The sequence below is a fragment of the Corvus moneduloides genome, chromosome 4 (assembly GCF_009650955.1).
Source record: "Corvus moneduloides isolate bCorMon1 chromosome 4, bCorMon1.pri, whole genome shotgun sequence".
Lineage (NCBI taxonomy): Eukaryota > Metazoa > Chordata > Aves > Passeriformes > Corvidae > Corvus > Corvus moneduloides.
The window spans coordinates 39256052-39270784 of NC_045479.1; the positions used below are offsets into that span (position 1 = coordinate 39256052).

The 14733-nt window shown below is 36.0% G+C and overlaps 1 protein-coding gene across 3 annotated transcripts in view; it reads right to left on the minus strand.

The window, feature by feature from the left end:
- Positions 1 to 257: 257 nt before the first annotated feature.
- Positions 258 to 14733, minus strand: part of CNOT2 (CCR4-NOT transcription complex subunit 2) — an 82664-nt gene continuing 68188 nt past the window's right edge. For 2 of the 3 annotated variants that reach the window (XM_032106721.1, XM_032106722.1), the window contains exons 8-15: positions 12225 to 12349; positions 10588 to 10708; positions 10320 to 10476; positions 8458 to 8519; positions 8312 to 8361; positions 7411 to 7511; positions 6690 to 6834; positions 258 to 1402 (exon numbers count right to left, since the gene is read on the minus strand). In XM_032106721.1, coding sequence (XP_031962612.1) covers positions 1316 to 1402; positions 6690 to 6834; positions 7411 to 7511; positions 8312 to 8361; positions 8458 to 8519; positions 10320 to 10476; positions 10588 to 10708; positions 12225 to 12349 — 848 coding nt within the window. In that variant the 3' untranslated portion in view covers positions 258 to 1315. The remainder of the gene's footprint in view (positions 1403 to 6689; positions 6835 to 7410; positions 7512 to 8311; positions 8362 to 8457; positions 8520 to 10319; positions 10477 to 10587; positions 10709 to 12224; positions 12350 to 14733) is intronic. The other variant, XM_032106723.1, reaches the window with a different exon arrangement.

Consider the following 14733-nt stretch of genomic DNA (forward strand, 5'->3'; position numbering starts at 1 on the left):
GTTACCCACCCATTCTTCTAAAAATTATTTGCTATTAAAGAGAGGGGATCTGAAACCAAGGTTAACCAAACTTTTTGGCCATGGAAACTTTACTGTGGAAAAGAATATGAAACTCTCATAAATTTACTTGTCAGCAGCAAAAAGACTCTTCAAGTGTCTTAACCACTGTACAGCTCAATAGTTTTAATACTTCAATTTTTTTTTCCATTTTTCATTGTTGAAGAAATAATTTCACAATCTCAAATCAAAGTCAACACTGCAGTGAGGAGAGCTTTTCTACTTTATTACAAAGAGAAGAAGCCTTTATGTGGTCAGAAAATACAAGATTGATCTTTTTTTTTTCTCTTCCTATGAAACGCTGCTGTTCAAACAGCCAGAGTGAATTGTCTCAGTTCACTTCTTTAAGTCCCATCACATTCACTTGGGTATGGATGTCCTTGGCTGCTGAAAATCTGGCCCTTTAGTGCACAGGGCGACAAAGTAGTCCCCTGACCAGCAGTTCCAGAATGTCCCGTTTTCATATATTGCATCCATGCACACCTCCTAAAAATGAGGTACAGCAGGGCAAACATTTTCCAAAATAGATGTCATATATATAATATATACACATTCGTACATACATACCTTTATTCATGTGATGTCCAAAAATTTAAAAAAAATGTACACATTTATTACAAAATCGTAACAAAGACTGGACAGTGTTTTGCTCATTCTGGAAAGATGAAGCTCAGTAATACACAACTCTGGAAACTAACCAGAGACTGTGGCAATATCTTTCTTCTAAACAGTCAGATATTCTTGCATTAAGCTTGGCGAAAACTGCCTTTCAAAAACAGAAGGGGAAGTAAAATGAAGGAAGCAAACCTTGCTCATCTTTCCAAATGAAATACGAGAAGGATCTTCACATAAAAATGCACAAACATTTTTTATTACCAATAGTGCTACAATGAACAATGCAAATTTTGTTGTCTAATTTTTTGTCTTTTTTCTTTTTTTTTGTTTTTACATTTTGGAAAACTAAGTGGTAAACTTTTGTCAGTGTACTCGCTTGTCTTTACAGACCCAAGCTTGTCTGCTGGCAAAAAAGAAAACAGAAACAAAAATTCAGACCCTGCTCAAACTAAAGAAAAACAATTACAAATTTAGTTGTTGGGCAGCACATAATTAGTAAGGCAGGACCTCAAATGGTGACCCTTCACATGAGCCAATTGCCAGATCCTCAAGGAATTAAAACCAGGATGCCTGAGCCACATCAGTTCTGCAGTTATGTTGAGTATTGTGCTGAGACAGCCATACCCCAAGAAAAGGGAAGTCTTTAGAAGGCTTGCTGAGCAGGGTTGTAGTTGAAGGTTGATGGCAGATGAGGCCTTTCTTCTAATTTGTCATATTCCAGGTGGAACTCCTACAGTTAAAAAAAAAAAAGACAAAACCAAATAAAACAATGTATCATTAACCTGTCAAGACCTGGTCTACCAGCCATATTGGAAAAGCACAAATACAGAGGAGATCAAGTACTAACTTATCCTAAGGCAAAACCACATGACTTTGCTATCTTGGATTCCATATTTTAAGGAGAAAAAAGGAGTAAATTAAAACAATCCTAAGCCATTACACCCACGACACGTAGGCTCTCCTATTCTTTTCAATGTTACACGACCCTCAGAACCCTTGTTATAATCTCAAACAATTTGATATATGCACGTACACAAAAAACACAATCACAGCATGAGCTGAACTATAAACAAAACATGTCTTTCAACATGTCAGGAGAGGCTTATTTTGGATGAACTAAAGTTTGGGAATATTTTTGTGTCATACTACCAGACCAAATAGCTTCAAGATGCACCAGGGGAGGCTCAGGTTGGACATCAGGGAGGTGTTCAAGAAACAACTGGACTTAGCACTAAGGTCTATTTGACATGGTGGTGACCAATCAAAGGCTAGATTTGATCTTAGAGGTCTTTTCTAAACTAAATGATTCTGTGAAAATGTCCCGGTTTCACCTTTGGAAACATTACCTAAAATGCTAGAGACAAAATACTGAGGCCCACTTAAGCCAAAATTTATCAAAATATTCCACCACATTTCATACTCATATTTAAGTCCCTGACCCACCAAACCTGAAAGTTTGTATTTTTCAGACCCTTTCAGTAGTTTTTAACTGTGTCTCATCCCTATTTTATCTTCATTCAAGGAACGGGGTAAGCAGAAGTTTCAGAACTGTTTTTTAAGTGTGGTTCTTGGTAATTCAACAACAACAACCTTGGACATACACAGATAATTTATTTTGCCTAACTTGGTGAACCTCAGCAGAACATCATCTGTGTCTGCAAAGCAAACTTACCCCACTATTTTCACACAGACATGAAAACATAGAGTAATGAAGAGACTATTTTAGAACACTCTCTGAAATGATTAAATAGTGTAAAATTCAGTACACGTAAATCTGTACTAAATTAAAGACTAAATCCATGCAAGAACAGAAATAAAATCTAGGGAATCCAACTCTCAGAACTCTCTTCTTTCAAGGCAAAACAAAGTCCATTTAGCACAGAAAGAACATTCAGCATAGTAAGGAAACAAAGTAGTGGAAAATGTGAAGCATTCTGTATTCCTCTAAGAATATTGTCCCTAAAACTGGAAAACCCTAGCAAAACCTATGTGGGGTTATAGCCATCTGCACTGAAACATTGCACATCTGCTCCATTTCTAGTTCCCGGCTCTCTACTCCAACCAAAGACTTTTTTAGGGTTTTTTTTTTGTCTGGTTGGTTGTTGGGGGTTGTTTATTTATTTAGGTTTAGGTCATATATACACAAGTGAATTGCTTCTGGCATTCCTACTAAAAACTGCATGCCAGTTGGTCTACGTTCTCTTTTTGTGCAGATGCTGAGACTGAAGAAATACTGCTCCTTCCTTGGGTAAGAAGTAAGATCAAGGGCTGCAAGTCCATGCACGTACTTTGGTGTCAAAGGCTGGATTAGGTTGGGTGGATCTTAGAGGACCTATGGCAAGGGTGGAGAGGGACTTTTTGCAAGGGCATGTAGTATATGACAAGGGGAAGTGGCTTTAAGCTGAAGAACAGTAAGATTTAGATTGGATATTAGAAATAAATTCTTTACAGTGAGGGTGGTGAGGCACTGGAACAGGCTACCCAGAGAAGTTGTGGATGCCCCATCCCTGGAAGTGTTCAAGACCAGGTTGGATGGGGCTTTGAGCAAACTGGTCTAGTGGAAGGTGTTCTTGCCCATGGCATGGTGGTTGAACTAGATGGTCTTCATGGTCTCTTCCCACTTGAACCACTCTATGATTCCATGATCTCCAGTAATTCTGCAGTCATTTTATAATAAAAAGATACCACTCAAGCTTTCTCTGCCTTTCATGGCTGTCAAGGTTTCTATCTTGCACATAACCATGGAAGGACCTGCAGATACTATCTAATCTATGGTCAGCTTCAATCAGTTAAGTGAACTTCCACAAGCTCTGAAATGCCTTCAAAATTACCCATGGAAAACTGCTAAATAAACTGGTAAGATACAGTTAAGTATCAGAAACCAGACAGTATCAGTATCCTAAAAAAGGGTTTTCCAAACTTACGGTTGTTGCAAGCCTCTACTGGCAGTGGTAGCTGTAAACAAAGTGTCTGGAATAAATGCTCAAGAGGCTGATAAATCCTTTGTGTCCCACATTATTTGATTTTTCTTGAAAGAAGTTATTCAGCCTTCTTTACTTTTGTTAAAACTGATCTAGAACACTAATCTACTAAATCACAACTGGTTTATGTTTTTACAAACGTAAGTCTTACAACTTAGTTATCTAAAGTAAACTGCTGTATTTCACTGCAGCAGTACTTCACACTGCAGTGTAATTTAAAATAGGGACAATAAATATGTAAGCTTATAATGCAAAACACACATCTGCAAAGCACAACACATTTAGAGTATGCGCTGCCCTATACTTGAGCATCTACACTAGAACAAGAACCAAATTTATAAAGCACCTTGAAAAATAATTGAATATGCACATATAAGAGACAGCAATTTACAAGCAAGTATTCCTGTCTGACTGCTTCAAAAAGGACTAGTGAAACTGTTAAGCAGCAATTATTATTGTGGCCTTCTAAGGAACTGATATTCCCAACATCCACTAATAATGTAGCAGTTATAATAAGAGACTGAAATTTATCAGAATTCCTTTTTTTTCCAGCTCCTTATAGGTCTAATTTCCTGAAGTATTTATTAATTACTTCTGCATTTGTTAGAAAAAAATTACTTGGCCATACTTTTCCTTGCATTCAAAGCAACACAGATTTATCAAATATTGCTGCTTCTTGTTTGGGTGAGTATGTATTAGTCTTCCTCAGAGGAAACCTCAACTCCAGAAATTAATACCAGAGGTAACAACATTACCACAGAATGCTAAGATCACACATGACATACATCTAAGTTCTTATTTATCAAAGGTGCAAATGTCAAAGAATTATTTCTAGTATGCAATTCCTTTTCCACGCAACAAAAATCTCAGTTTTCCCCAAAATCTTTCTCTAGCTTCCTGTGATCAATGCTCAATTTGCCTGCTCAAAGTTAAATAAAAATTTCAAAATAACAGTCCAGTTCAATTTTTTACATTAAGGAATACACAAGCCTAGAATAAAAGATATTATTGCTTCTTATGGACATTGGGGAGGAATAAATAAAATAATCACATTCCTGGTGAAAATACCACTGCAAGTGAAAAACTTTAGAAAATACTATCCCTCTCCTTACTAGCTATCAATTGCTTCTTAATGTTGGGGGAATTATTTTCAGCATGCAAATAAAAAGAAGCGAATCTATGTAGATCTTGGGAAAAACCATACAGAGGACAGTAGTGACTCCTATCTTTCCAGCACCTCAGGAGTGCCTAACAGGAGGATGCAGTGTGCATCACTCAAGCACTGGATGCTGAGCTTCAGAATAGCACTCAGGATGCCAAATAGAGACAATATTATCTTAAGAAGTAATGCTAAAGCATCAAATAGCAGCTGCATACATTTACTACAGGTAGAAAAAAGAGACATTGAAGAGGTTACTCTCCTTATACAATGGGCACCACTTCCTCCTAGTAAAAGGAAATGCTGTGTGTCCACACAAGCTAAAACCACAATTCCATTGATATATGAAACTACATGAGGCTCTTATTACTCATAAACAAATGGAACACATTCAGTTGACTCCAGAAAAGAAATCTATCCTTTCAAAAGGTAATTACTTCCCCTCTGATGACCTTCGGCAATAATAAAATAGCTTTAAACAGCACCCTGGGGGAATGTAAGGAAGCATACTACGCAAACGAATAACTCAAGTAGAAACAAAAACTTTCCTTTTATTTGGGTTTTCTTTTTGAGGAGTGATACTTTTGTTTAGAAGTTTTGGCATCACCTTGCACTTAGGAAAAACCATACAAGCAGGGCTCGCCATTGAAACTGTCAGTTACAGACCCTTGCATTTTCCTGCGGCAGGAGGGTCAAGGAGTCACACGTGCAATTGGACTAAAGAACCTCCCATATCCTTCGGGGCAACTGGAATGTTAATTTCTGACGGGAGCTTGCAGAAGCTATGCAAAATTACTGGGTGGAGGGAGTGGGGGAGGAAATAAAAATAGCCTGTATCTAGTTAATGTCTAGATGGCAAAACTTCAGTATAGACAGAGGAGGACACTGAACTTTATTGTCTTTAAAGCTGATGTTTAAAAACACAACAGACGTAACTATTTAATGCAATGTCTCAATCTCCAAGTATATAGATACAACCCGCCCACAGAAATGAAATGCCTTTTCAGCAAATAATTCATAAATTGGGCTGCAGGTGAAAAGAATTTTCTATGAAATACCTAAGCATGTAGAATCACAAAACATAGTTCCAACATGCTGGAATCACATTTGTTGAGTTCAAGGTTAATCTGATTTGATCTGCTAAGTGTTTTTTAGAGAAAAGGAAGAGTGTGATACTGTATCTACAGATGGTCGGACATAGAATATTATTGACAGTATTAATGGACAGAATGAGACAGAGATTATGACAGCTGGGAAGGGAAAAAGCTATAGCTTTCTGATTTTTTAATGCCTCTTGGTCTACAATACAGAAACAAGCATCATGGAAATATGCCTCCTGCTCAGAAGAAGTTATTCATTTCAAAGAACACTGACTTTCAAACAACAGAGCATGGAATTCCTAAGTATGGGTAAGGAGAGCCTGTACCCAAAAACCAAAAAAGCATTCCCTGCACCCATCCCACAACCATTTTAAATTCCAAAGTGAGGTGTGGTAGCATCCTATTTAGTTTTCTAAAGCAAAGTAATAAAAGGTTTGGAAGTAAAACTTCTAAAATGCCAAATAATGTCTTCCGTTCCGTAACTGTATACTGTGGGAAGAGCTTTCACTTTTAACAAAACTCCTAAAAGAAGTTTTATGTCCTTCTATCTGCCAAAGAAAACCGGAAATAAGAGAGACAGCTCCTTATTTTCCGCAAGCAAGCCAGTGTTTCAGACCACCTTTATTCTCTCAGACATCAGAAATTAAGGTAATGAACCGAAATAGCAGGAGGTTAAGTTTGAGATTTTTGTGAAGAAGATTTTTGTGTTTTACTTTTGTCTTTGTAAAAATACATGGCTGACGAACTTAAAACAGCTACACAAGGGAAAAGAGATACCTTAGCTACTTTCCTCCAGTTAAGACAGTCAAAGAAGTAGTATGTTCCCCTCTCGTACGTATTGGTTTTCATTGTTGGCTCCATGCCGGGTGCCCTGGTGATCCATACTCGTTCCTCTTTGTGGTATCTCCAATCCCGGTTAAATCTTCCATTTGTAACAGAAATGAAAAATAATTCTTAGTGTTAGTTATCTGAAATTGACTCAATAAACTAACTTTAAAGGTTTCAATCAGAACGGTACAATGCATTCAAATCCCAAACAAAATTTCTATGACATTGTTAAACCTGTGATTTCATACCTCTTCCACACAGTTACTACACCTCAAACTAAAACACATGAGAATCTTCAAGTCTGGTATGTTCAAACAACAAACTCTTTTAATGACTATTTACTGGTTCTTGTATTGTTGATGATAGGTAAGTTACACATTCAATAACGACTGGCACCTGCCATGTTTTCCACAGTGCTTCATAATGAAAAATACGTGAGACGGGCTTTTGACTTCCACTACATGAATGTAAAAAAACTCTGTACAAAATGACACCAAGGTTGGAGGAGGTATTTAAAAAGAAGATTTACAGTTCAAGATTGACTAAGCTTCTTGCTTTCAATGTCTAACTTGTTGGGGTATTCTGCTGTTTGGTTTTTTTTTTAACATCTGCTGTTTTATTGTTGCAATAGATTAACTCATATAAGACTGACAAAATAGTTTGAACGTACAGCTCTACTGCTGCTAATAGCTGTAATACATCTCCTCCATTCATGTAATAGAGATAAAACAGGAGATCTTCTCCATATCGGCCAAGTTTTATTGCAGCCAGCTGCAAAAGATTGAAGAAAATGAGGATGAAAAATCACAACAGATAAATGTTTTAAAACACACTACCCCACTTAAATAACACAAGGATACATTCAGAACTTCCATCCTTCCATTTTAAGTGTGTTGAAAATGATATTCTAATACAACAAGAGTAATAGTTATTAAAACAATCGTTTTTTCTTCACTTTTAGTTAACCTTTCCAAGTTAAAGCATACAATGGAAAAATACAGATGTAACAAATCAGCAAGACAGAATTTTCTCCCTGTATCTGTGTATCCTCATCAACTTATTTGATTTGAAAAAACCCAACAAAACAACTTCTGCATGTATTTGCTCCCTTCACGCCCTATTAAGTAACATTACTAAAATTTCTTATGCTGTTTTTCAATGATGCCTACAAACAGTTGAAAGAAAATATATCTCAAAAAAATCCCCTTTCATGTAGATATGGAATACAACAGATAAATGAGAACACAATTCTGAGCTTATCTTAAGAAGAAATACCTCCATTCAATTTGGCATTTGAATTGCATCACAAAAAACTTCATGTTCACGTGAAGGGCAAACTCTTAAAAACATACTGTGCTTTTTAGCTAGTCTTTTGTATGCCCATTCTCTTTTTGTAAGACATAATGGGTGCTTGATGCGTCCAATCAGCCTGTTAACACACCAGCGTTTCTATAAAGATTGAGGACATGCACAAAATGCATTGATTTTGAACCTTACCTATCTGAAAGAAAATTTCAAAAATTACTGATAATAAATTAACAAAAAATGCACACACACACACACGTACTCACCTTATCCCTAATGTGAATGTTAGTTAAGTATTCAGATGGAACATGGAAGTCTAAAAAAGAATCGGAATTGATGCAACTATTAAGACATGTAAATGAATATAATTTGCAAATATTGATATTGAATTTAATAGTTACTTCTCTCTTACCTATGTCTTGAGGTCGACAAGGTGATGATGCCCACGGGGATGCAAATTTGGGATAAAGATTTCTGAAGAAAAGAGAAAAGCATAAATTTATAAAAATTAACCCCCAAACCAACCAACCAACCAACAATCGTTCTCCACCACCAATGTCGCAAACTTAAAAGCTGTATCTCACAACTAAATCCTTAGCTGGGGTGAGAAGAAAGAAGGAAACCTTCCTAAAGCAGCTACATTTATTAATTTTCTTTTTAATATGCACAGCAAGGTTGCATTTAAACTGCCATGGGAAACGACAGGGTCAAGATTTCCTTTTAAATCTTTCCTTCAACTTAGGTGCCAGAGGTCCCAACCTTTTCCAGGTATCCAATGTTATCCAGGGTTTCAATTTAACTAGGAATAATTGTCACAAGCCTGGTGGGTTCTGATTTATTAGCCTATGATTTAAAAGGGAAAGAAAAATTTATAGTGGTAGGTTGCTTTTTAAAACTAACCAGTAAAGATTTTACACTTCTTCAAAACAGGAGTTAGAAGGGTTAATTTAAACCACTAGCGATATATATAGAATTCTACAATTTTGTTTCTAAAGAACATTTATTGTGCTCATTTTTTACGTCAGACAGGTATTTTTACCAACCAAACTACCACAGAGGGCAGAAAAATTTGCCTTTTCATATGTGACGTAGTTTTAGTTTTTCAAACAACAATTCAGAGGGCAAGCAAAGAACATTTAACACAAGGAAAGATCGCAGGCCAGACACTGAGGTCTGCACGGGCTGTTTTGTTTGCAAAGCTTTTCTGCAGCATAAAGTAAAGCCAGCATTATAATATAGGAACTGTCTGAATTAAATGTTAACCCTATCCTCTCCATCCAAGAATCTAAATACACTATATATAGTAATTAAATACTAAAAATACAGTTATTTACAGCATAGCTGCTAAGAAAAAGCAGAATAATAAGGAACCATTTTTCCTGTGCTTGATATCCATATTCATCAAGCTTCCCTGATTACATGCAACTCCACGTAAATTTATGAAAGATGGAAACTATATGTGTATGCTGTCTGGTCTTTGTTTTTTTAATCAGTAAGTGCAAACTTTGCAATACATATACTACTCTGTCTATAATGCTAACACTATATAAATGTGTGCTGAAACAAAATGGTGTGAGATTCTCAGCCAAAAATCAGAGCACCAGAAATTAATTTTTTCTTACAGTTACAGTCACTTAAAATATACCAGTTTTGTCCATACTGATCTGAGTTCCTTCTGTAACTAGTGGAAAAAGAGAGGCAGCACCCTGTATTGGTTGGTTATTCATCTCACCTGTTGGAAGCACTTCTCCTACCATTAGTGCAGTCACTAACTACTTTTCTCCCCATTGCCTCTACAGCAAACTTGGATGACTAAACTAGTTCACTTAGGTGAACTGAATCACTGGAAGTTAACTATAAAACTACACTTTCATTTAAACTGATCCAGTGCAGCCTAACACTGCAGGTGTTCCGTTCATCATTACACTAATATAAATTGAATTATCCCCAAATTGCCCAGAGTTAAGTGTAGATATCCCCAAGAAATATTACTATTTGAAAAGGAATGTACACATTACACTTATAAACAATATACTATCAATTCCTTGAAGAAAGTCCTAAAGAAGCTAGGAGAATAAGCAAAGCCACTAGGTTTACTGAAAGCTTGCCATGAAGCTTCATTATGAAAATTTTATTTTCCTGTCATTACGTTTTCAAATTTTATTTGGCAAAATAGCTTGTGGGTTTGACAGTCAAGTGAGCTAAGTGAACGTACTACGAATGACGGCATAATAAAACCAAAACTGAAGACAAGATTAAAACACAGAAACTTACTCAGGAGAGTTGAGATTGAGACCTAGTGTTGTTAAATCACTTCCTAGTGCAAGGTGTACCATTCCTGGATCTGTCTCTGCTGCCCTGATGAATGTTAACAAGCCAATCATTCCAAACTGGTCCGTCACCATCCCTTGAGGAATGTTGGTAACCCGACCTAGGCAAGAAGAACAAATTAATTTTCTCCTTTTAAGTAGTGGAGCAATCAACAAGGCGATCTAAATAACTGTCAAAACTTTTAAAACAGAAAAAGTGGAATGACACATACCATCAGGTAACACCTGGATCCCTTTTTTCTGCTGGTTGTTGTTTTGCGTAGTTGAACTTTTATCTCCAGGAAACTTGGGCCCATCTGTGCTGGATGATGTTTTGCCTGATGTACTCAAATTCTATTAAAAATAATTTGCAGAGTTGGTATTGAGGAAAACAAACCAAAATGAAAATACTTTTGACCATATATTTTCATTCAAGCACTCTAAGCCAGTACATCAAGTTACTCCAATAAATGGCATCAAGCTGAAGCTCCTGAATTCTGTTGACAAACCTTATGTACTATTTAACATTTTCCAAAGTATACCTGTCATACAGTAATTACTATTAATAGGCTAAAGGTTTCCAGTCTAAAAGAATAACTTATTTTACACTTGAGTTGGAATACACGGTGGATATCCCAAGTGCCTGTGACTAGCGGTTCTTTCGGACTCACCACATAATGGATGTTCCGCATAGTCTTGCTCCTGTATAACACTCCATGACACAGTAACACGTAATACTCAAGCCAATTTCAAGTGCAAGCAATATACAATTGGCCCATCTGAAGCTACCAGGAAAGACATGTAAACACTATGTCTGATATAAAAACTATGCTGCACTATGTCTGGCAATAGACTATGTAAACAGACAATGCTCCAGGAACCTGTATACTGACAAAATACATTTGCCATATGTATAATTTCTTACTCTTCATTATTATTTACAACTCTACAGTAATACAATTAATCATATTTACTATCTCTCTCTCCTTACTATACTCAGTACTAACTGTATCAGAACATTTTCCTCATGATAAAACTGCCCACAACATTTGGGGCTAGACTTCCTAATCTCCCTTTGTTTGAACAGTTCATTTTTTAGTTCTTACATGAGTTTGTTGTCATGTCTACTACTTATTCCCCAGTATTTATGCCACTGTCATTAACATACTTTTTGCAATTAGGAGTAATAAAGCAATCAGAAACCAGAATATTTTGTCAAATCCTGCAGGAAACTGTCCTCTGTCAACTACATTTTATTCACCTTTCATTTGCATAAAATAGCATTTTTTATTACAAATCTTTCAGAGTAAACAATGAAGAAAAGCCCATAACCTTATAATCTAAGATATATATCTAATGCACAATAATTATACCAATACTTAAGATATAATGTATCTCACTAGTCTACAATATAGCTGTCAATGCTCTCAATTAAAAGAGCTTGTTCCCTCTGATTCCACATCTCCCTTAAGAATTTTACCTTAAAGTAATATTGTACCACCTAACTTTTAAAGGATTTGACAACTTTGAAGAAAAATTACACTGTATACTGATGAGAGGCATTAGTAGCAAAAAATGAGCTGTAATTGAGAGAAAAAAAATACAAATTGCGAACTTAAAAAATATTATCAGTTCTCAAAAATAAGTTTTGACATCTCCAAGAAGAGTGACTGTTTGGACCGAAAAACTTCCTGAGAAATTCCATTTACATAGTTACATTTCAAATGCTGCTTTTACAAAATCTCTCATTAATTTAGAGGGGCAAATTTGAAAATCTCTTACTAAAAATATCATCACTGACCATTTTAAAATATAATCATTAAAAGAAATATGAACACTGAAAATAAGAGAGGATTTAAGGTTTGCTTACGGATTTATTGTCATCATTACTCGATGTTGGATCTTTGTAGCTGGAGCCCGGTAATGCTGGAAAATCTTCATTGTGTATTGAAAAGTCCTGGGACTGCTCACTTGCTGGTTTTGTTACCATTCCAACTATCATCAAAATGAAAGCAGGAATAACATTAAATGACTGCTAAGTAAAAAATTTCTCTTCTGCTGATCTTGCTTAATGTCCATTTTCATTACGTGCAAGCTGTACAGCAATGACTTAAAAAACCAGGTAAAGCAAAATAAAGCTATTCATTCAAAACATCCACACATATTAGACTAAAGCCTCTTATTTATGCGTGAGCTGAGAAACACTCCGGGTTAAATTCATCGACACATCCACTGCACCTGTTTCACACATCTAAATAATCAAATAATCTTTTCAGGCATTATTAAAGCTGTATTTAGGTAAATCCACTGATCAAGGATGCACTGCTTTTAAAAGTATGATACGTTTTTTCTCTGTCCCCTAATTGCATGAAGAATTTTTTTGCATAATCTCTTCAGAAGCACGTATTCTCAAAGGACAACCAGCTAACTTGCAGCAGAACACGTCAACAATGAAATACTTGCCTATGACATAAAAATGACTCCTACTTTCAGTATGAAAACTGAAAGCATTTAGCCTGCAACTCTTAGTGCTCTGACCCTAATTTAAAAAAAAGCAGGCCAGTCACATTGGAACATGGACAACTGAACAGGAATTTTTTTTTTTTTTAATGCCAGTTCAAACCAAACCAAACCAAACAAGCCACACCACACACCCAAGAGTGACTAGACTTTGCTGAGACACAGAGAAATAATACAGTGATTTGGTTGCAAAGAACACTGCACTAGAGGAACAGAAGACAGAAGGAAGTCTAGGTCCTAATCTTCAAAGACTCTTAATAAATGGATAGGAGTAAAACGGTTCAGTATGACAACATACGACTTTCTTTAGTATTCTGGAATTAGAGATCTAAGTTCCTTTATTTAAGAAAAAAGAACAACACTGAGTTAATCTTGTTTCTGCTGTTCAGCCTTTTCATCCAGAGTTATTACAATTTCTTCCACTGGATGAATAAAACTGATAATGAATTAACTTTAATGCATATTCTTATTCCATCTAAAAGTTATTTGAAGTATAATTTTCCTGAATAACTAAGCATGAGGAAAGTAGGTCTCTGCTCTGTTTCAAATCTTCTCTTTCTTGTCCACAACCAAAAGTGCTCTCCACATTTTGTGCTGGAAGACAGTATCCTGTGTATCTTACATTTTCATTTTTTGATTGTTTACACCTCCATACTCATCTGCTGCACTAAGCAGATGCTCAGGGTAACTCTTCAGAGAACTTTGTTTCGTGGTTCACCATGCAGTCATGCCAACTGCTATGCTAGCACCAAAATGGGGAAATGGTGTAAGCACAAGAGCAATTACAGATATTTTTTATGCTGCAGTGCTGTTTAATATTGAACTCAAGCTTCACGCTGAAGTACATCTGTGTGGATCTCCCTCCTATCTTCTAATAATTTTTCACATACTGTCTTCTTTTTCAGAGTTGGAACTAGATGGTCTTTAAGGTTCCTTCCAACCCAATCCATTCTATGATGGACAAAATCTTACATAAGCCTCTAGCTGTATTAAGTCTCCACTCATGCTTGATGTGAGTTTTGAGTGTCTTCATCTGGGGAAGTCACTTTTTTCCTGTGTTTAACATTTCAGTTCAACTTGTTTAGTTTTTTCTCACAGCTATCTTATGCAGAGGGCCCTGGTTATGCCAAATCCATGAGGCTACTTGCTCTTGATAATGTGGTATCTATAATGTCCAATTAAAGTTGGAGTTATCTCTGAAAAACACTAGCTTTTTATAGTTAGAAAACACTAGGTTATTTTTGGTTCAAAATTGACAAGTGTCACAAAAATAACTTACGGTTATAAAAGCAACTTTTGACAGTAGCTGATGCAACATGCGTGACAAAATCTACTAAAGCAGTAACAAAAAGAAAGTTTTGTGCCTCACACTAGCTTACCTGAATTTTTTCAAGACCCAAATAACAAGATTTGTATCCACCTAAAGGCTTTTCCTTTTATTATTTTTTAACCTGTACAGCAAGAATTATATGACACATGCTTGGAATCTGACTGATAATAATTGATGCTTACAGGTTATTTTTTTGAAATCTGATGTTCATCATAAGGGTGACAGTGAACAGTACAGCAGCCAATACTATCAATAAACAGCAAAAGTTTACAATATGTTTACAGCTTATGACTTTTTACACAGTAACACCTCTACTAATCTAATACTAATCCTGTAATTTGCTACTCAGACATCGACAGCTCTTGTATACACGCAATTTGAATAAAACCTATCACCTAAGAAATTTCAAGAGTGAGCAGCCTCAGAGCAATCATACCATACATACCAAAAATCCCCAACAATCCCTACTGGCAGTGAAACTAAAGCAGATTAGTTCTAATACTTATGAAAGGGAGTCTCCAACCACAGA